The sequence below is a fragment of the Cherax quadricarinatus genome, chromosome 89 (assembly GCF_038502225.1).
Source record: "Cherax quadricarinatus isolate ZL_2023a chromosome 89, ASM3850222v1, whole genome shotgun sequence".
Classification (NCBI taxonomy): Eukaryota; Metazoa; Arthropoda; class Malacostraca; order Decapoda; family Parastacidae; genus Cherax; species Cherax quadricarinatus.
In genome coordinates this window covers 5,219,515-5,243,814 of record NC_091380.1, presented here as the reverse complement: position 1 = coordinate 5,243,814, position 24,300 = coordinate 5,219,515, and the positions used below count along the sequence as shown (strand labels likewise).

The following is a 24,300-nucleotide window of genomic DNA, read 5'->3' as shown; positions in this document are numbered from 1 at the left end:
ACTCAGGAGCACCCAGATACGTACTGAGCATACTCCTACACACCGGCATATCTTGTACATGTACTGAGATACCTTGAGAGCACATGTACTGGCATACCTTGTGCATGTACTGGCATACCTTGTACATGCACTTGTATACCTTAGGCCATGCATCATGTCTTGTACATGCACTGCATACCCTGTACATGTACTGAGAGCATCTTGTACATGTAATTGGCATGTCTTGTACATGCACTGGCATAATCTTGCACATGTACTGGCATACATTGTACATGCACTTGCATACCTTGTACATGTAATTTCAGGAGCACTTGTACATGCAATTCTGTATACCCTTGGTACATGCACTGGCATACCCTGTACATGCACTGGCATACCTTGCAACATGTGCACTGGCATATCTTGTGGCATGTGATCATACCTTGTACATGTGAAATGCATACCTTTGCACATGTACTGGAGCATACCTCCTGTACATGCACTCTGTATACCTTGTACATGTATTCTTTAGATACCCTGTACACACTGGCATACCTTTGTGCACATGTAATTTAGATAATCTTGTACATGTACTGGCATACCTTGTACATGTATTTCAGATCACCTTGTACATGCACTGGCATACTCCTGGTACATGTGCAATTGGCATACCTTGCACATGTACTGGTATTGGCCTTGTACATGTACTGGAGATACCTTGTACATGCACTGGCACAATCTTGCACATGCAATTTGCATGTAATTCTATACATGCATTTACATGTACCCTGTACTACTGCACTTGCATACCCAGGCCACGCACTGGCATGAATTCACATGCACTGCATACCCTGTACATGCACTTGCATACTCCTACATGTACTGAGATATTCTAGCATATGCACTGGCATACCTTGTACATGCACTAGAGCACTTGTACATGCACTTGCATATCTTGTACATGTACTGCATACCTTGCACATGCACTCCTCTGTATTACCTTGTACATGTATTTCAGATACCCTGCACATGCACCGGCATAACCTGCGCTACGTACTGCGCTGAACTTGCATGCACGGTGCATACCTTGCATTACGTAATTGCACACCTTGTACACGTAATTGCATACCTTGGTACACACTGAGATACCAGGCATGCACTGAAAGAAGCACCTTGTACATGTACCGGCATACCTTGTACATGCATCAAGATACCTGTACATGTACCCGCATACCTTGTACATGCAATTTGCATACCTTGTACATGTACTTGTATACCTGGTACATGTACTGGCATAATCTTGTACATATATACTTTGCATACTCCTGTACATGTACCGGTATACCCTGTACATGCAATTGGCATATCTTGCGGCTACGTAATTGGCATACCTTGTACATGTACTTGCATACCTTGGTAATACGTAATTTTTTGCATATCTTGTACACGTACCAGACAATCTTGCACATGGTCGGGAGTACATTCCTTGTACATGCACTGGCATAATTGCATACTTCAGATACTCTACATGCACTGGACAACTGGTACACGTACTGGCATACCAGGCCACGTACTGCATACCAGGACACAAAATTGGTACAATCTTGTACAATGTACTCTGTACACCCTGGTAACATGCACTCAGGCTGCCCTGGTACATGCACTGCATACCCCAGCCACGTATTCTCAGACACCCTGTACACATGCATCATATAACCTTCTACACTGGTGCATAACTTGTACATGCACTGGCATACCTTGCACATGTACTGGCATAATCTTGCACATGCAATTGCATACCCTTTGTACATGCACTGGTATGTCTTGGCACATGCACCGGTGATACCTTGTACATGCACTGAGAGCACTTGCAGTTACTGCACTGGCATACCTTGTACATGCACTGGCATACTCCTTGTACATGCACTGGCACACCCTTGTACATGTACCGGCATACCTTAGCATGCACTGGAGTACATCTTTGTACACAAAAATTTGCATACCCTGTATTATAATTGAGAGTTGTCTTGTACATGCATCATATTACTCCTGTACATGTATCCTTGCACACTTTGTACATGCACTGGCATACCTTGTACATGTACTGCACACTTTGGTACATGCAATTTGTATACCTTGTACATGTACTGGTAGTAAATAAAGATATAATTATTATTATTATTAAAAGGATACATTGAAAGCAGGAATACACAACAAACAACAAGATTATATTCATGGGGAAGCGGCAAACCCACGAGGACCACAATGATCCCGGCCAATGGTAGTCAAAAAGATCCAGGGAAGGATAGGCTACCTCCAGCTCCTTCAATCAAGAGCCCACACTCACCCAGCATCATCTCTACCAGGTAGTGTTGTCCCCTGGTATCTCCCACACTCACCCAGCATCACTTCCCAGGTAGTGTCGTCCTCTGCATCTCCCACACTCACCCAGCATCATCTCTCACCAGGTAGTGTCGTCCTCTCTGGTATCTCCCACACTCACCAGCATCATCTCTACTTCAGGTAGTGTCAGTCCTCTGGGTATTCCCACACTCACCCAGCATCATCTCTACCAGGTAGTGTCGTCCTCTGGCATTCCCACACTCACCCAGCATCATCTCTACCAGGTAGTGTCAGTCCTCTGCATCTCCCACACTCCACCAGCATCATCTCTAACTCAGGTAGTGTCGTTGTCCTCTGCATTCTACACTCAAATTTCAGCATCATCTCTACCAGGTAGTGTCGCCTCTGCATCTCCTACACTACCCAGCATCGTGTCTACCAGGTAGTGTCGTACTCTGGTACATTCCCACTCACCCAGCATCATCTCTACCAGGTAGTGTCAGTCTCTGCATTCTGCACACTCACCCAGCATCGTGTGTCTACCAGGTAGTGTCGTACTCTGCATCTCCCACACTCACCCAGCATCATCTCTACCAGGTAGTGTCGTCCCTCTGGCATTCCCCACACTCACCCAGCATCATCTCACCAGGCAGTGTCAACTCTCTGGTATCTCCTTACACCACCCAGCATCGTGTCTACCAGGCAGTGTCGTCCTCTGCATCTCCCACACTCACCCAGCATCATCTCTACCAGGTAGTGTCGTCCTCTGGTATCTCCCACACTCACCCAGCATCATCTCTACCAGGTAGTGTCGTCCTCTGGTATCTCCCACACTCACCCAGCATCGTGTCTACCAGGTAGTGTCGTCCTCTGGTATCTCCCACACTCACCCAGCATCATCTCTACCAGGTAGTGTCGTCCTCTGGTATCTCCCACACTCACCCAGCATCATCTCTACCAGGTAGTGTTGTCCCCTGGTATCTCCCACACTCACCCAGCATCGTCTCTACCAGGTAGTGTTGTCCTCTGGTATCTCCCACACTCACCCAGCATCATCTCTACCAGGTAGTGTCGTACTCTGGTATCTCCCACACTCACCCAGCATCATCTCTACCAGGTAGTGTTGTCCCCTGGTATCTCCCACACTCACCCAGCATCATCTCTACCAGGTAGTGTCGTCCTCTGGTATCTCCCACACTCACCCAGCATCGTCTCTACCAGTAGTGTCGTCCTCTGGTATCTCCCACACTCACCCAGCATCGTCTCTACCAGTAGTGTCGTCCTCTGGTATCTCCCACACTCACCCAGCATCATCTCTCCCAGGTAGTGTCATCCTCTGGTATCTCCCACACTCACCCAGCATCATCTCTCCCAGGTAGTGTCGTCCTCTGGTATCTCCCACACTCACCCAGCATCATCTCTCCCAGGTAGTGTCGTCCTCTGGTATCTCCCACACTCTCTTAGCATCGTCTCTACTAGGTAGTGTTGTCCCCTGGTATCTCCCACACTCACCCAGCATCGTCTCTACCAGGTAGTGTTGCCCCCTGGTATCTCCCACACTCACCCAGCATCGTCTCTACCAGTAGTGTCGTCCTCTGGTATCTCCCACACTCACCCAGCATCATCTCTACCAGTAGTGTCGTCCTCTGGTATCTCCCACACTCACCCAGCATCATCTCTACCAGGTAGTGTCGTCCTCTGGTATCTCCCACACTCACCCAGCATCATCTCTACCAGGTAGTGTCGTCCTCTGGTATCTCCCACACTCACCCAGCATCATCTCTACCAGGTAGTGTCGTCCTCTGGTATCTCCCACACTCACCCAGCATCGTCTCTACCAGGTAGTGTCGTCCTCTGGTATCTCCCACACTCACCCAGCATCATCTCTCCCAGGTAGTGTCGTCCTCTGGTATCTTCCCACACTCACCCAGCATCATCTCTCCCAGGTAGTGTCGTCCTCTGGTATCTCCCACACTCTCTTAGCATCGTCTCTACCAGGTAGTGTTGTCCCCTGGTATCTCCCACACTCACCCAGCATCATCTCTACCAGTAGTGTCGTCCTCTGGTATCTCCCACACTCACCCAGCATCATCTCTCCCAGGTAGTGTCGTCCTCTGGTATCTTCCCACACTCACTCAGCATCATCTCTCCCAGGTAGTGTCGTCCTCTGGTATCTCCCACACTCACCCAGCATCATCTCTACCAGGTAGTGTTGTCCCCTGGTATCTCCCACACTCACCCAGCATCATCGCTACCAGTAGTGTCGTCCTCTGGTATCTCCCACACTCACCCAGCATCATCTCTACCAGGTAGTGTCGTCCTCTGGTATCTCCCACACTCTCTTAGCATCGTCTCTACCAGGTAGTGTCGTCCTCTGGTATCTCCTGAAGGCTGATAAGAACGACACAATCACCCAATATGACTTCTAATTACGTTATGAGCTATAACTATTACCCAGCGATCACCATTGTGCCTAATTACCTTCGACCTTAATCACCAGCCCTTCCCAGACCTAATTAACGGAGCCTTCACAAGATAGCATCCTGTTAACCACGTACAGTCCTTAAGACGTACAAACCATCAGGCAAGGACCTCAGTGGACATGAAGTCACTGTATCTAACTTTTCTGGGTCATCGTATGTAATTTACACGCTTGTTACTGTGCAAAAAATCCACGGGGGGTTGAATGATAGCTCTAGGCCTTTCGTGTTGCAATCAACAGGTAAGAATGAGTAAGAATTCCAGAAGTCGTTCCCTTGAACGAATCTAACAGGACTGCTCATTTCTGTAACACTGTAAGAACCTGACGATGTGATGATTGCGACACGAAAGGCCTAGAGCTATCATTCAACTCACCCCGTGATTATTTCGCATCTTGTATCTAGTGGGCAACAAGGCCTTCTGATGCTCGGGAAATATTACCCTCTCTCCTGATACACCTCAATAGGAAACCTGTTAAACGTTTTGCACTCTGGCATGAGGGATTACCTTCTCTTTCTGTCGAGCTTAAGCTGACAGATCTGACAGTGACTGACACTCACTACGACACATTTCTAGTTTCCAGAGTCATTCCCAGTATTCCTTAATATTGTAAGATTTCTAGGAGGCTTAGTCTGAGAACAGGCCGTGAGGAATGGTTGTTGTTGTTGGTAGTAGTAGTAGTAGTAGCAGTAGTAGTAGTAGCAGTGCAGTGGTGCAGTAGCATTGTAGCAGCAGCAGCAGTAGCAGCAGTAGCAGTAGCAGTAGCAGCAGCACAGTAGCAGCAGCAGCAGTAGCAGCAGCAGCAGCAGCAGCAGCAGGCAGCGCCAAGCAGCAGCAGCAGCAGCAGCAAGGCTGCTGTTGCCAGCATGCTGCGCTGCTGCTGCTGCGCCGCCAAGCGCTGTTGCACCCAGCGTTGCCGCTGCCGCTGCTGCTGCTGCCGCTGCCGCCAGCAAGCGTTGCGCGCGTTGCCGCCGCGCAGCAGCAAGCCGCGCGCTGCGCAGCGGCGCTTGCGCGCGCTGCGCTGCGCCAGCGTTGCACCAGCGCGCCGCTGCGCCAGCGCTGCTGCTGCTGCCGCTGCCGCTGTTGCTGCCGCTGCGCAGCCAAGCAGCCTGCGTTGCTGCCGCTGCCGCCAAGCTGCGTTGCTGCGCGTTGCAGCACCAGCGCGCCGCCGCCATGCTGCCGCTGCTGCCGCTGTTGGCAGCAAGGCTGCTATGCTGTTAAGCAGCAGCAAGCCGCTGTTGCCGCTGCCGCTGCTGCGCTGCCGCTGCGCTGCGTTGCTGCGCAAGCACCGTTGCTGCCGCTGTTGCCGCTGCTGGGCCGCCGCTGCTGCTGCTGCTGCTGCTGCTGCCGCTGCTGCTGTTGCCGCTGCGCGCTGCCGCTGCTGCTGCCGCCGCCAAGCCGCTGCTGTTGCCGCTGTTGCTGCTGCTGCACCGCTGCCGCCGCTGCCGCTGCTGCCGTTGCCGCTGCCGCTACAGCAGCAGCAAGCAGCGCAGCGCCGCTGGGCTGTTGCCGGCCGCCACAGCAGCCAGCTGCTGCTGCGCGCGTTGCTGCTTACAGCACCGTTGCTGGCCGCCGCCGCTGCTGCTGCTGCTGCTGCTGCCAGCAGCAAGCGCGCGCCGCTGGCAGCAGCAAGCGCGCCGCGTTGCCGCTAAGCTGCTGCTGCTGCTGTTTGCTGCCGCTGTTGCTGCAGCAGCAGCAACAGCAGCGCTGCTGCCAAGCAGCAGCGCGCTGCCAAGCTGCTGCTGCCGCCAAGGCCGCTGGGCCAAGCAGCAAGGTTGCCGCTGCCGCTGTTGCGCCACCGTTGCGCAACAGCAGCAGCACTGCTGCTGCCGCTGCCGCGCAGCAAGGCCGCTGCCGCTGCTGCTGCTGCTGCTGCCAACAGCAGCGCCTGCCGCTGTTGCTGCCGCCGCTGCGCCGCTGTTGCAGCGCCGCTGCCGCCATACAGCAGCGCGCGCCAGCCGCCAAGCGCGCTGCTGCTGTTGCCGTTGCTGTTGCTGCCGCTGCCGCTGCGGGCGCGGCAGCACAGCACCAGCGCGTTAAGCGCGCCGCTGCTGCTGCCGCTAAGCCAAGCAGCACAAGCGCAGCAGCGCTGGGCAGCAGCAGCATAGCCTGCGTTGCTGCCGCTGCCGCTGCTGCTGCTGCTGCCGCAGCAAACGCAGCAGCAGCAAGCGTTGCAGAACCGCCGCCAGCAAGCGCTGCTGCTGCCGCTGCCGCTGCGCCGCGTTACAAGCTGCCGCTGCTGCTGCTGCCGCCGCTGGGCTGCACCGCGCTGCTGCCGCTGCCGCAAGGCAAGCGCGCAGCACCGCCGCTGCCGCTGCTGCCGCTGCCGCTGCTGCTAAGCAGCGTTACAGCAGCAGCTTGCGCAGCAGCAAGCTGCTGCTGCTGGCAGCACTGCTGTTAAAACGCAGCAGCAGCAGCAGTTAAGCTGCTGTTAAGAACCAGCCATAAGCAGCAGCAGCAGTGTTGTTAGCAGCTCCAGCAGCAGCAGCATGCTGCCGCTGCTGCCAAGCAGCAGCAGCAGCAGCAGCAGCACAGCAGCAGCAATACAGCAGCAGCTGCTAGCAGCAGCAGCGTTGTTGCTGCTGCTGGCAGCAGCAGCAGCAGCAGCAGCAAGCAGCAGCACAAATAGCAGCAGCAACAGCAGCAGCAGCAGCAGCAGCAAAGGCAGCAGCAGCAGCAAGCGCAGCATATAGCCAGCAGCAGCAGCAGCAAGCAGCAGCAGCAGCAGCAGCTTACAAGCTGCTAGTGTTGTTGCTGCTGCCAAGCAGCAGCGCAGCAGCGGGCAGCAGTGTTACGCCTGTTGTTAAGCAAGCCAGCTGCACGCAGCGCGTTACAGCAGCAGCAGCAGCATAAGCTGCTGTTACAGCAGCTGCTGCCAGCAGCAGCTACAGCCAGCAGCAGCAGCGCGCTGCTGGTACAGCAAGCGCAGCAGCCCAGCAGCAGCAGCATGTTGTTAGAACCAGCAGCAGCAGCAGCAGTGTTACAGCAGCAGCGTTGCTGCAGCAGCAGCTACAGCAGCAGCAGCGCCGCAGCAGCCAGCAGCAGCAAGTGCGTTGGGCAGCAGCAGTGCAGCAGCACTCAGCAGCAGCAAGCAGCAGCAGCAGCAGCAGCGCAGCAGCAGCACAGCAGCAGCCAGCAGCAGTGTTGCCAGCGCTGGGTAAGGGCAAGCTGCTGTTAACGCAGCAGCAGCAGCAGCAATAGCAGCAGAACCACAGCAGCAGCAGCAGCAGCAAGCGCCGTTGCTGGGCGCTGCTGTTACAGCAGTTGCCGCTGCCGCCGCCACGCAGCGCAGCAGCGTCAAACAGCAGCACAACTGTTGTTGCTGCTACCGTTGTTGCGCGCGCGCGCGCTGCCGCTGCTGTTGTTGCGCCAGCAAGCGCCGCCAGCAGCAGCCGCTAAGCGCAGCCTCGTTGCGCCAGCGCGCAGCTGGCAGCGCGCGGCAGGCATGCTGCCAGCAGCAGCACAGCAGCGCGTCGCTGCCGCCGCTGCTGTTGTTGCTGTTGTTAGCAGCAGCAGCATAGCAGCAGCCGCGGTTGTTGCTGCCGCAGCTGTTGCTGCTGCTGCTGCTGTTGCCGCTGCTGCTGCGCAGCGCGCGTTAAGCAGCGCCTGTTGCTGCTGCCGCTGCCGCCAGCGCGCGCTGCGCTGCCGCTGCTGCTGCTGCTGCTGCCGCTGCCGGCTGCCGCTGCTGCTGCTGCTGCGCGCTGGCCACCGCCGCTGCCGCTGCCGCGCTGCCGCTGGGCGCCGCTGCCAGCTGCCGCCGCGCTGCTGCGCCGCCGCTGCTGCTTGCCGCCGCCGCAGTAGTAGTAGTAGCAGTAGTAGTAGTAGTAGCAGTAGCAGTAGTAGTAGTAGTAGCAGTAGTAGTAGTAGTAGTAGTAGTAGTAGTAGACAATGATTTCCAGTAACGATAAGACAGTGAATTAAGTTTGCGCAACACCTAGGTATATTCAAGGAAAGACGTTCCGCTCATTTAAGATACCCAGGTGTACACATGTGTCTGATTCATCAGTTGTGACATTAAACACGGACAAACAAGGACGAAATTAGCAAGCAAAAGCAAACAACAAACAATATTAAATGTTACCACAGCAGTCGACAAAGGCGGTTTTAAGACGATGTTTCCCCCCTCCCCCCTTTTCAAGGCAATATTTCGCCCTTTATCGAGACGATGTTTCGCCCCTGAGTGTTAATTCAGTCTCCCTCGTGAACCAGGTAAAGAACAGCCCTGAAAACTCAGTCTAACAAGCTAAATAGTTCACTACCACCACCATAACTGGTAAACCAGTGGAAGGGTTGTAATCAGGGACGGGACAGAGGAAGAAGTGGTAATATTGGTAGTTTTAGTGGTGGTGATAGTAGTAGTAGTAGTAGTAGTAGTAGAGATGGCTGAAGCACTCCAGGATCTTGTAGACCACTCTGTGGTCTACAAGACCACAGAGTGGATAGAGTAGTGGAGATGGTTGAAGCACTCTAGGATCTTGTGGACCACAGAGTGGACAGAGTAGTGGAGATGACTGAAGCACTCCAGGATCTTGTGGACCACAGAGTGGACAGAGTAGTGGAGATGACTGAAGCACTCCAGGATCTTGTGGACCACAGAGTGGACAGAGTAGTGGAGATGACTGAAGCACTCCAGGATCTTGTGGACCACAGAGTGGACAGAGTAGTGGAGATGACTGAAGCACTCCAGGATCTTGTGGACCACAGAGTGGACAGAGTAGTGGAGATGACTGAAGCACTCCAGGATCTTCTGGACCACAGAGTGGACAGAATAGTGAAGATGACTGAAGCACTCCAGGATCTTCTGGACCACAGAGTGGACAGAGTAGTGGAGATGACTGAAGCACTCCAGGATCTTGTGGACCACAGAGTGGACAGAGTAGTGGAGATGACTGAAGCACTCCAGGATCTTGTGGACCACAGAGTGGACAGAGTAGTGGAGATGGCTGAAGCACTCCAGGATCTTGTGGACCACAGAGTGGACAGAGTAGTGGAGATGGCTGAAGCACTCTAGGATCTTGTGGACCACAGAGTGGACAGAGTAGTGGAGATGGCTGAAGCACTCCAGGATCTTGTGGACCACAGAGTGGACAGAGTAGTGGAGATGGCTGAAGCACTCCAGGATCTTGTGGACCAGAGTGGACAGAGTAGTGGAGATGGCTGAAGCATTCCAGGATCTTGTGGACCACAGAGTGGACAGAGTAGTGGAGATTACTGAAGCACTCCAGGATCTTGTAGACCACAGAGTGGACAGAGTAGTGGAGATGACTGAAGCACTCCAGGATCTTGTGGACCACAGAGTGGACAGAGTAGTGAAGATGACTGAAGCACTCCAGGATCTTGTGGACCACAGAGTGGACAGAGTAGTGGAGATGACTGAAGCACTCCAGGATCTTGTGGACAACAGAGTGGACAGAGTAGTGGAGATGGCTGAAGCACTCCAGGATCTTGTGGACCAGAGTGGACAGAGTAGTGGAGATGGCTGAAGCATTCCAGGATCTTGTGGACCACAGAGTGGACAGAGTAGTGGAGATTACTGAAGCACTCCAGGATCTTGTAGACCACAGAGTGGACAGAGTAGTGGAGATGACTGAAGCACTCCAGGATCTTGTGGACCACAGAGTGGACAGAGTAGTGAAGATGACTAAAGCACTCCAGGATCTTGTGGACCACAGAGTGGACAGAGTAGTTGAGATGACTGAAGCACTCCAGGATCTTGTGGACCACAGAGTGGACAGAGTAGTGGAGATGACTGAAGCACTCCAGGATCTTGTGGACCACAGAGTGGACAGAGTAGTGAAGATGACTGAAGCACTCCAGGATCTTGTGGACCACAGAGTGGACAGAGTAGTTGAGATGACTGAAGCACTCCAGGATCTTGTGGACCACAGAGTGGACAGAGTAGTGGAGATGACTGAAGCACTCCAGGATCTTGTGGACCACAGAGTGGAAAGAGTAGTGGAGATGACTGAAGCACTCCAGGATCTTGTGGACCACAGAGTGGACAGAGTAGTGGAGATGACTGAAGCACTCCAGGATCTTGTGGACCACAGAGTGGACAGAGTAGTGGAGATGACTGAAGCACTCCAGGATCTTGTGGACCACAGAGTGGAAAGAGTAGTGGAGATGACTGAAGCACTCCAGGATCTTGTGGACCACAGAGTGGACAGAGTAGTGGAGATGACTGAAGCACTCCAGGATCTTGTGGACCACAGAGTGGAAAGAGTAGTGGAGATGACTGAAGCACTCCAGGATCTTGTGGACCACAGTGGACAGAGTAGTGGAGATGACTGAAGCACTCCAGGATCTTGTGGACCAGTAGTAGAGATGGCTGAAGCACTCCAGGATCTTGTAGACCACAGAGTGAGTAGTAGAGATGGCTGAAGCACTCCAGGATCTTGTAGACCACAGAGTGGACAGAGTAGTGGAGATGGCTGAAGCACTCCAGGATCTTGTGGACCACAGAGTGGACAGAGTAGTGAAGATGACTGAAGCACTCCAGGATCTTGTGGACCACAGAGTGGACAGAGTAGTGAAGATGACTGAAGCACTCCAGGATCTTGTGGACCACAGAGTGGACAGAGTAGTGGAGATGACTGAAGCACTCCAGGATCTTGTGGACCACAGAGTGGACAGAGTAGTGAAGATGACTGAAGCACTCCAGGATCTTGTGGACCACAGAGTGGACAGAGTAGTGGAGATGACTGAAGCACTCCAGGATCTTGTGGACCACAGAGTGGACAGAGTAGTGAAGATGGCTGAAGCACTCCAGGATCTTGTGGACCACAGAGTGGACAGAGTAGTGAAGATGACTGAAGCACTCCAGGATCTTGTGGACCACAGAGTGGACAGAGTAGTGAAGATGACTGAAGCACTCCAGGATCTTGTGGACCACAGAGTGGACAGAGTAGTGAAGATGGCTGAAGCACTCCAGGATCTTGTGGACCACAGAGTGGACAGAGTAGTGGAGATGGCTGAAGCACTCCAGGATCTTGTGGACCACAGAGTGGACAGAGTAGTGGAGATGGCTGAAGCACTCCAGGATCTTCTGGACCACAGAGTGGACAGAATAGTGAAGATGACTGAAGCACTCCAGGATCTTCTGGACCACAGAGTGGACAGAGTAGTGGAGATGACTGAAGCACTCCAGGATCTTGTGGACCACAGAGTGGACAGAGTAGTGGAGATGACTGAAGCACTCCAGGATCTTGTGGACCACAGAGTGGACAGAGTAGTGGAGATGACTGAAGCACTCCAGGATCTTGTGGACCACAGAGTGGACAGAGTAGTAGAGATGGTTGAAGCACTCTAGGATCTTGTGGACCACAGAGTGGACAGAGTAGTGGAGATGGCTGAAGCACTCCAGGATCTTGTGGACCACAGAGTGGACAGAGTAGTGGAGATGGCTGAAGCACTCCAGGATCTTGTGGACCACAGAGTGGACAGAGTAGTGGAGATGGCTGAAGCATTCCAGGATCTTGTGGACCACAGAGTGGACAGAGTAGTGGAGATTACTGAAGCACTCCAGGATCTTGTAGACCACAGAGTGGACAGAGTAGTGGAGATGACTGAAGCACTCCAGGATCTTGTGGACCACAGAGTGGACAGAGTAGTGAAGATGACTGAAGCACTCCAGGATCTTGTGGACCACAGAGTGGACAGAGTAGTGAAGATGACTGAAGCACTCCAAGATCTTGTGGACCACAGAGTGGACAGAGTAGTGGAGATGACTGAAGCACTCCAGGATCTTGTGGACCACAGAGTGGACAGAGTAGTGGAGATGACTGAAGCACTCCAGGATCTTGTGGACCACAGAGTGGACAGAGTAGTGAAGATGACTGAAGCACTCCAGGATCTTGTGGACCACAGAGTGGACAGAGTAGTGGAGATGACTGAAGCACTCCAGGATCTTGTGGACCACAGAGTGGACAGAGTAGTGAAGATGGCTGAAGCACTCTAGGATCTTGTGGACCACAGAGTGGACAGAGTAGTGAAGATGACTGAAGCACTCCAGGATCTTGTGGACCACAGAGTGGACAGAGTAGTGGAGATGACTGAAGCACTCCAGGATCTTGTGGACCACAGAGTGGACAGAGTAGTGGAGATGACTGAAGCACTCTAGGATCTTGTGGACCACAGAGTGGACAGAGTAGTGAAGATGACTGAAGCACTCCAGGATCTTGTGGACTACAGAGTGGACAGAGTAGTGAAGATGACTGAAGCACTCCAGGATCTTGTGGACCACAGAGTGGACAGAGTAGTGGAGATGACTGAAGCACTCCAGGATCTTGTGGACCACAGAGTGGACAGAGTAGTGGAGATGACTGAAGCACTCCAGGATCTTGTGGACCACAGAGTGGACAGAGTAGTGGAGATGACTGAAGCACTCCAGGATCTTGTGGACCACAGAGTGGACAGAGTAGTGGAGATGACTGAAGCACTCCAGGATCTTGTGGACCACAGAGTGGACAGAGTAGTGAAGATGGCTGAAGCACTCCAGGATCTTGTGGACCACAGAGTGGACAGAGTAGTGAAGATGGCTGAAGCACTCCAGGATCTTGTGGACCACAGAGTGGACAGAGTAGTGGAGATGACTGAAGCACTCCAGGATCTTGTGGACCACAGAGTGGACAGAGTAGTGGAGATGACTGAAGCACTCTAGGATCTTGTGGACCACAGAGTGGACAGAGTAGTGGAGATGACTGAAGCACTCCAGGATCTTGTGGACCACAGAGTGGACAGAGTAGTGGAGATGACTGAAGCACTCCAGGATCTTGTGGACCACAGAGTGGACAGAGTAGTAGAGATGGTTGAAGCACTCCAGGATCTTGTGGACCACAGAGTGGACAGAGTAGTAGAGATGGTTGAAGCACTCTAGGATCTTGTGGACCACAGAGTGGACAGAGTAGTGAAGATGGCTGAAGCACTCCAGGATCTTGTGGACCACAGAGTGGACAGAGTAGTGGAGATGACTGAAGCACTCCAGGATCTTGTGGACCACAGAGTGGACAGAGTAGTAGAGATGGTTGAAGCACTCCAGGATCTTGTGGACCACAGAGTGGACAGAGTAGTGAAGATGGCTGAAGCACTCCAGGATCTTGTGGACCACAGAGTGGACAGAGTAGTGAAGATGACTGAAGCACTCCAGGATCTTGTGGACCACAGAGTGGACAGATTAATAATTTTATCTCTTTGCATAGTTTACAATGTGTAATTACAAATTTGAGTTGTTAAGTACAAAGAAAGCCACTATCATGCCGGGGCATTTCGGGCATATACCGTACCAAGGCGGACCGTGAACCAGCATCTAAATATCAGATCGAGGATCATTTACAACACAGAAGTGAACACGGGCGCTCTTGGGTAAGCGCTGAGAGCCCCCACCAACCTGGCTCTTTAAAACACGGACATGTACTAGGGTACCAGGTAAGGTCATCTCCACTTACGAGACCCAAAGGGAAGTGGCCAATTAAGGCTATTCTAGCTGATTCAAAGGAGGGGGGAGGTGAGAATACAATTAAGGGTTAATTACCTCTTAGTCTAAGACACTTACACACCTTGCTAAGTGGTTAATTACCTCCTGATAATCACACACCCTAAGTGGTTTGTTCCATAATGTTCCAGACTATGGAACAAATACGCTTCTCCAGGCTGAGGGACTGACCACCTCAAAACTACATTGATGACGTCTTCACATCTCTACTGCTCCTGTCAACTTTTCTGTACTCGACTGAAGAAACCTGCTGTGTAGGCGCAACGTTTCGGAATAAAGCTGCCTAAATGTTGTCTATGTGTCTTATCAAGCTGTCGGTATTTAAAATTATTGAGATATTCAATATTTTCCAATTTCAGATGGGTGTGACGCAGTGGAGCAGTGTGTGACGCAGTGGAGCAGTGTGAGACGCAGTGGAGCAGTGTGTGACGCAGTGGAGCAGTGTGAGACGCAGTGGAGCAGTGTGAGACGCAGTGGAGCTGTGTGTGACGCAGTGGAGCAGTGTGAGACGCAGTGGAGCAGTGTGAGACGCAGTGGAGCAGTGTGAGACGCAGTGGAGCAGTGTGAGACGCAGTGGAGCAGTGTGAGACGCAGTGGAGCAGTGTGTGACGCAGTGGAGCAGTGTGAGACGCAGTGGAGCAGTGTGAGACGCAGTGGAGCAGTGTGAGACGCAGTGGAGCAGTGTGAAACGCAGTGGAGCTGTGTGTGGAGCAGTGTGAGACGCAGTGGAGCTGTGTGTGACGCAGTGGAGCAGTGTGTGACGCATTGGAGCAGTGTGTGACGCAGTGGAGCAGTGTGTGACGCAGTGGAGCAGTGTGTGACGCAGTGGAGCAGTGTGTGACGCAGTGGAGCAGTGTGAGACGCAGTGGAGCAGTGTGTGACGCAGTGGAGCAGTGTGAGACGCAGTGGAGCAGTGTGAGACGCAGTGGAGCAGTGTGTGACGCAGTGGAGCAGTGTGAAACGCAGTGGGGCAGTGTGAGACGCAGTGGAGCAGTGTGTGATGCAGTGGAGCAGTGTGAGACGCAGTGGGGCAGTGTGAGACGCAGTGGAGCAGTGTGAGACGCAGTGGGGCAGTGTAGACCAAAAGTTGAACTGTTCAGATGAGAGGCATAGACAGTGACACAGTGTGTAAGGCAGTGTAGACAAAACGGTCAGCCATCAATGGGTGCCAGGTGGCTACCACTGACACTTCTCTCTATCTTCTGTAAGTTGCCATCGCAAATATTTCTCCTCTACTTAATGACCCTCTTCAAAGTTCTCTAAATAAACCGAACCCCTGTTATGTATTTCTATACTGTTGAACGTGATGAATCCTGTTAAAGAAGAACAAAATACACACTCCTTGATGAACCTCGCCTAACTTGTTGCTCGTCTGTAGGGCCCAACTGTTCTGCCACTTCCCAAGGACATATGTGCGTATACAATACCGACAGGTTGTTAGGTAAGACACATATGCAACAGTTAGACAACTTTATTCCGAAACGTTTCGCCTACACAGTAGGCTTCTTCAGTCGAATACAGAAAGTAGGTAGGAACAGTAGAGATGTGAAGACGATGTAATCAGTCCATCACCCTTAAAGTCGTAGAATTTGAGGTTGTCAGTCCCTCGGCCTGGAGAAGTTCAGTTCCATAGTCAGGAACTATCTGAAGATCAAGCGACAGTGCGGAGACTTAAATACTGTCGGAAGGAGAGGTGCAGAGTAGTAGTAATAGTAGTAGTAGTAGTGAGAATGTAACCACTGAAAGGTCATGTCCCTCTCAGATCCAACACTTCTCACTTGAAAAGCTTGTCCAAGGTGTTTTCTGTACCAAGATGCCATGTGTTGCAGTGTCTGACAAGATGAACATCAAAATGGTTAACAATACCGACAGGTTGTTAGGTAAGACACATATGCAACAGTTAGACAACTTTATTCCGAAACGTTTCGCCTACACAGTAGGCTTCTTCAGTCGAATACGTTTCGCCTACTGTGTAGGCGAAACGTTTCGGAATAAAGTTGTCTAACTGTTGCATATGTGTCTTACCTAACGACATATGTGCGGGGACCATAAAGTCTTTGAGGTAAACCTCTGCTATTAGAACAAGCTAAAAATAGCAGAGTCTGCCTCAGCATCCGGTTTCTGAAGGAACAAAATGGCCCAGACAACAAGAGACGTGGAGACGAAACACTTTTAAACCAACTAACAATTACACTCATCAATACAGACTTCTGAGAGGTTAGCTTAGTCCTACTGTTAGGCAAGAGATGGAGGAGAGAAGCGGTGCCTCGACCCCTACAACCACAACTAGGTGAGCACACACTGGTATTGTCTGCCTTACAAGAGGAGCAATTAGTAAGGACACGACACACACACGAGGGACTAGCATCAGAGGCAACACGACCACAATTACCAGTGCAGAGAGAGAGGCAGTAAGGTAGTCAGAGTGATGAAGGTAATTTAACCAAACCAACCTTTGTGTGAACTACGTCCAGTCACTCTACCATGATGTCTCTCTCTCCTTGTGTCTCTCACTACAATGTTTGTTTGTTCTCTAATATACACATCCTGGAGTCCTCTCCTGGGACCTCTCTCAACACTGTTGGTACACCAACACACACACGGAACACCTCTCTCAACACTGCTGGTACACCAACACACACACTGAACACCTCTCTCAACACTGCTGGTACACCAACACACACACTGAACACCTCTCTCAACACTGCTGGTACACCAACACACACTGAACACCTCTCTCAACACTGTTGGTACACCAACACGCACAATGAACACCTCTCTCAACACTGCTGGTACACCAACACACACTGAACACCTCTCTCAACACTGCTGAAACACCAACACACACACTGAACACCTCTCTCAACACTGTTGGTACACCAACACACACACGGAACACCTCTCTCAACACTGCTGATACACCAACACACACTGAACACCTCTCTCAACACTGCTGGTACACCAACACACACACTGAACACCTCTCTCAACACTGTTGGTACACCAACACACACTGAACACCTCTCTCAACACTGCTGGTACACCAACACACACTGAACACTTCTCTCAACACTGCTGGTTCACCAACACACACTGAACACTTCTCTCAACACTGCTGGTACACCAACACACACACTGAACACCTCTCTCAACACTGCTGGTACACCAACACACACTGAACACTTCTCTCAACACTGCTGGTTCACCAACACACACTGAACACTTCTCTCAACACTGCTGGTACACCAACACACACACTGAACACCTCTCTCAACACTGTTGGTACACCAACACACACTGAACACCTCTCTCAACACTGCTGGTACACCAACACACACTGAACACTTCTCTCAACACTGCTGGTTCACCAACACACACTGAACACTTCTCTCAACACTGCTGGTACACCAACACACATTGAACACCTCTCTCAACACTGCTGGTACACCAACACACATTGAACACCTATCTCAACACTGCTGGTACACCAACACACATTGAACACCTCTCTCAACACTGCTGGTACACCAACACACATTGAACACCTATCTCAACACTGTTGGTACACCAACACACACACTAAACACCTCTCTCAACACTGCTGGTACACCAACACACACTGAACACTTCTCTCAACACTGTTGGTACACCAACACACACACTAAACACCTATCTCAACACTGCTGGTACACCAACACACACACGGAACACCTCTCTCAACACTACTGATACACCAACACACACTGAACATCTCTCTCAACACTGCTGGTACACCAACACACACACTGAACACCTCTCTCAACACTGCTGGTACACCAACACACACTGAACACCTCTCTCAACACTGCTGGTACACCAACACACACACTGAACACCTCTCTCAACACTGCTGGTACACAAACACACACTGAACACTTCTCTCAACACTGCTGGTACACAAACACACACTGAACACTTTTCTCAACACTGCTGGTACACCAACACACACTGAACACCTCTCTCAACACTGCTGGTACACCAACACACACACTGAACAACTCTCTCAACACTGCTGGTTCACCAACACACTGAACACCTCTCTCAACACTGCTGGTACACCAACACACACACTGAACAACTCTCTCAACACTGCTGGTTCACCAACACACTGAACACCTCTCTCAACACTGTTGGTACACCAACACACACTGAACACCTCTCTCAACACTGTTGGTACACACCAACACACACTGAACACCTCTCTCAACACTACTGGTACACCAACACACACACTGAACACCTCTCTCAACACTGTTGGTACACCAACACACACTGAACACCTCTCTCAACACTGTTGGTACACCAACACACACTGAACACTTCTCTCAACACTGCTGGTACACCAACACACACTGAACACCTCTCTCAACACTGCTGGTACACCAACACACACACTGAACACTTCTCTCAACACTACTGGTACACCAACACACACTGAACACTTCTCTCAACACTGCTGGTACACCAACACACACTGAACACCTCTCTCAACACTGTTGGTACACCAACACACACTGAACACTTCTCTCAACACTACTGGTACACCAACACACAATGAACACTTCTCTCAACACTGCTGGTACACCAACACACACTGAACACTTCTCTCAACACTGTTGGTACACCAACACACACTGAACACTTCTCTCAACACTGTTGGTACACCAACACACACTGAACACTTCTCTCAACACTGTTGGTACACCAACACACACTGAACACTTCTCTCAACACTGTTGGTACACCAACACACACACTGAACACTTCTCTCAACACTGCTGGTACACCAACACACACACTGAAGACCTCTCTCAACACTGCTGGTACACCAACACACACACTGAACACCTCTCTCAACACTGCTGGTACACCAACACACACTGAACACCTCTCTCAACACTGCTGGTACACCAACACACACTGAGCATCTCTCTCAACACTGCTGGTACACCAACACACACACTGAACACCTCTCTCAACACTGCTGGTACACCAACACACACTGAACACCTCTCTCAACACTGCTGGTACACCAACACACACACTGAACACTTCTCTCAACACTGCTGGTACACCAACACACACTGAACACCTCTCTCAACACTGCTGGTACACCAACACACTGAACATCTCTCTCAACACTGCTGGTACACCAACACACACTGAACATCTCTCTCAACACTGCTGGTACACCAACACACACACTGAACATCTCTCTCAACACTGCTGGTACACCAACACACTGAACATCTCTCTCAACACTGCTGGTACACCAACACACACTGAACATCTCTCTCAACACTGCTGGTACACCAACACACACTGAACATCTCTCTCAGCACTGCTGGTACACCAACACACACTGAAGACCTCTCTCAACACTGCTGGTACACCAACACACACTGAACACCTCTCTCAACACTGCTGGTACACCAACACACACTGAACACCTCTCTCAACACTGCTGGTACACCAACACACACTGAACACCTCTCTCAACACTGCTGGTACACCAACACACTGAACATCTCTCTCAACACTGCTGGTACACCAACACACACACTGAACATCTCTCTCAACACTGCTGGTACACCAACACACACTGAACATCTCTCTCAGCACTGCTGGTACACCAACACACACTGAAGACCTCTCTCAACACTGCTGGTACACCAACACACACTGAACATCTCTCTCAGCACTGCTGGTACACCAACACACACTGAAGACCTCTCTCAACACTGCTGGTACACCAACACACACAACGAACACCTCTCTCAACACTGCTGGTACACCAACACACAGTGGAAAACCATTGCTGGTTAAGCACCAAGGAATCACACATCAGAACACAGGGAGGTGATCACGACTGACTCAAATGATTAGTACCTTAGATTTCTTGTATCAAGACCCCGTCACTAAAATCAAGAGCCTTCCTTCGAGAGGGTGAAGTAAGCAGCTTATGTTAATATGTAAGGGAGTGCTTCGTCAGGGTTAAGACGCTCATAATAGTGGCGATGTATATGCATTAGCTAAGGATATATGTCACAGTTAGCCCTGCTCTCCCGCCACATCAACCTGCTCTAATATGCAAGAGTTACCCCTTCAATCCTGCCCCATCAACCTGCTCTATTATGCCAGTTACCCCTTCAATCCTGCCCCATCAACCTTCTCTATTATGCCAGAGTTAACCCGTCAATCCTGCCCCATCAACCTGCTCTATTATGCCAGTTCCCCATTCAATCCTGCCCCATCAACCTGCTCAAATATGCCAGTTACCCCTTCAATCCTGCCCCATCAACCTGCTCTAATATGCCAGTTACCCCTTCAATCCGGCCCCATCAACCTGCTCTAATATTCCAGAGTTACCCCTTCAATCCTGCTCCATCAACCTGCTCTAATATACCAGAGTTACCCCTTCAATCCTGCCCTATCAACCTGCTCTAATATGCCAGTTACCCCTTCAATCCTGCCCCATCAACCTGCTCTATAGTGCCAGACTTACCCATTCAATCCTGCCCTATCAACTTGTTCTATTATGCCAGTTACCCCTTCAATCCTGCCCCATCAACCTGCTCTCATATACCAGAGTTACCCCTTCAATCCTGCCCCATCAACTTGTTCTATTATCCCAGTTACCTTCAATCCTGCCCCATCAACCTGCTCTAATATGTCAGTTACCCCTTCAATCCTGCCCCATCAACCTGCTCTAATATTCCAGAGTTACCCCTTCAATCCTGCCCTATCAACCTGCTCTATTATGCCAGTTTCCCCTGCAATCGTGCCCATCAACCTGCTCTAATATGCCAGTTACCCCTTCAATCCTGCCCCATCAACCTGCTCTATTATGCCAGTTACCCCTTCAATCCTGCCCCATCAACCTGCTCTATTATGATAGAGTTACCCCTTCAATAGTGCCCCATCAACCTGCTCTATTATGCCAGAGTTACCCCTACAATCCTGCGTCATCAACCTGCTCTAATATGCCAGTTACCCCTTCAATCCTGCCCCATCAACCTGCTCTAATATGCCAGAGTTATCCTTTCAATCCTGCCCCATCAACCTGCTCTATTATGCCAGAGTTACCCCTTCAATCCTGTCCCATCAACCTGCTCTATTATGCCAGTTACCCCTTCAATCCTGTCCCATCAACCTGCTCTATTATGCCAGAGTTACCCCTTCAATCCTGCCCCATCAACCTGCTCTATTATGCCAGTTACCCCGTCAATCCTGCCCCATCAACCTGCTCTATTATGCCAGTTGCCCATTCAATCTTGCCCCATCAACCTGCTCTAATATGCCAGTTACCCCTTCAATCCTGCCCCATCAACCTGCTCTAATATGCCAGTTACCCCTTCAATCCGGCCCTATCAACCTGCTCTAATATTCCAGAGTTACCCCTTCAATCCTGCTCCATCAACCTGCTCTAATATACCAGAGTTACCCCTTCAATCCTGCCCTATCAACCTGCTCTAATATGCCAGTTACCCCTTCAATCCTGCCCCATCAACCTGCTCTATAGTGCCAGACTTACCCATTCAATCCTGCCCTATCAACTTGTTCTATTATGCCAGTTACCCCTTCAATCCTGCCCCATCAACCTGCTCTCATATACCAGAGTTACCCCTTCAATCCGGCCCCATCAACTTGTTCTATTATCCCAGTTACCTTCAATCCTGCCCCAACAACCTGCTCTAATATGTCAGTTACCCCTTCAATCCTGCCCCATCAACTTGCTCTAATATTCCAGAGTTTCCTTTCAATCCTGCCCTATCAACCTGCTCTATTATGCCAGTTTCCCCTGCAATCGTGCCCATCAACCTGCTCTAATATGCCAGTTACCCCTTCAATCCTGCCCCATCAACCTGCTCTATTATGCCAGTTACCCCTTCAATCCTGCCCCATCAACCTGCTCTATTATGCCAGAGTTACCCCTTCAATAGTGCCCCATCAACCTGCTCTATTATGCCAGAGTTACCCCTACAATCCTGCGTCATCAACCTGCTCTAATATGCCAGTTACCCCTTCAATCCAGCCCCATCAACCTGCTCTAATATGCCAAAGTTACCCCTTCAATCCTGCCCCATCAACCTGCTCCAATATGCCAGTTACCCCTTCAATCCTACCCATCAACTGGCTCTATAATGCCAGTTACCCCTTCAATCCTGCCCCATCAACCTGCTCTATTATGCCAGAGTTATCCTTTCAATCCTGCCCCATCAACCTGCTCTATTATGCCAGAGTTACCCCTTCAATCCTGTCCCATCAACCTGCTCTATTATGCCAGTTACCCCTTCAATCCTGTCCCATCAACCTGCTCTGTTATGCCAGAGTTACTCCTTCAAACCTACCCCATCACCCAGCTCTATTATGCCAGAGTTACCCCTTCAATCCTGCCCCATCAACCTGCTCTATTATGCCAGAGTTACCCCTTCAATCTTGTCCCATCAACCTGCCCTAATATGCCAATTACCCCTTCAATCCTGCCCCATCAACCTGCTCTATTATGCGAGAGTTACCCCTTCAATCCTGCCCCATCAACCAGCTCTACTATGCCAGTTGCCCCTTCAATCCTGCCCCATCAACCTGCTCTATTATGCCAGAGTTACCATTTCAATCCTGCCCCATCAACCTGCTCTATTATGCCAGTTGCCCCTACAATCCTGCCCCATCAATCTGCTCTAACATGCCAGTAACCCCTTCAATCCTGCCTCATCAACCTGCTCTAATATGCCAGTTACCCCTTCAATCCTGCCCCATCAACCTGCTTTATTATGCCAGTTACCCCTTCAATCCTGCCCCATCAACCTGCTCTATTATGCAAGAGTTACCATTTCAATCCTGCCCCATCAACCTGCTCTATTATGCCAGAGTTACCCCTTCAATCCTGCGCCATCAACCTTCTCTATTATGCCAGAGTTACCTCTTCAATCCTGCCCCATCAACCTGCTCTATTATGCCAGTTACCCCTTCAATCCTGCCCCATCAATTTGCTCTATTATGCCAGTTGCCCCTACAATCCTGCACCATCAATCTGCTCTAATATGCCAGTTACCCCTTCAATCCTACCCCATCAACCTGCTCTATTGTGCCAGTTACCTTCAATCCTGCCCCATCAACCTGTTCTAATATTCCAGAGTTACCCCTTCAATCCTGCTCCATCAACCTGCTCTAATATACCAGAGTTACCCCTTCAATCCTGCCCCATCAACCTGCTCTAATATGCCAGTTACCCCTTCAATCCTGCCCCATCAACCTGCTCTAATATGCCAGAGTTACCCATTCAATCCTGCCCTATCAACTTGCTCCATTATGCCAGTTACCCCTTCAATCCTGCCCCATCAACCTGCTCTCATATACCAGTTACCCCTTCAATCCTGCCCCATCAACTTGCTCTATTATGCCAGTTACCTTCAATCCTGCCCCATCAACCTGCTCTAATATGCCAGTTACCCCTTCAATCCTGCCCTATCAACCTGCTCTATTATGCCAGTTTCCCCTACAATCGTGCCCATCAACCTGCTCCAATATGCCAGTTACCCCTTCAATCCTGCCCCATCAACTTGCTCTATTATGCCAGTTACCTTCAATCCTGCCCCATCAACCTGCTCTAATATTCCAGAGTTACCCCTTCAATCCTGCCCTATCAATCTGCTCTATTATGCCAGTTTCCCCTACAATCGTGCCCATCAACCTGCTCTAATATGCCAGAGTTACCCCTTCAATCCTGCCCCATCAACCTGCTCTATTATGCCAGTTACCCCTTCAATTCTGCCCCATCAACCTGCTCTATTATGCCAGCGTTACCCTTTCAATAGTGCCCCATCAACCTGCTCTATTATGCCAGAGTTACCTCTACAATCCTGCCTCATCAACCTGCTCTAATATGCCAGAGTTACCCCTTCAATCCTGCCCCACCAACCTTCTCTAATATGCCAGTTACCCCTTCAATCCTACCCCATCAACCG

At 50.9% G+C, this 24,300-nt stretch overlaps 1 protein-coding gene across 1 annotated transcript in view; it reads left to right on the top strand.

Annotated features, from left to right (window-relative positions):
- The first annotated feature begins 15,194 nt into the window (after window positions 1–15,194).
- The window catches only part of LOC128697298 (uncharacterized), a 35,448-nt gene continuing 26,342 nt past the window's right edge, over window positions 15,195–24,300 (top strand). The window contains exon 1 of the mRNA XM_070104035.1: window positions 15,195–15,497. Coding sequence (XP_069960136.1) covers window positions 15,455–15,497 — 43 coding nt within the window. The 5' untranslated portion in view covers window positions 15,195–15,454. The remainder of the gene's footprint in view (window positions 15,498–24,300) is intronic.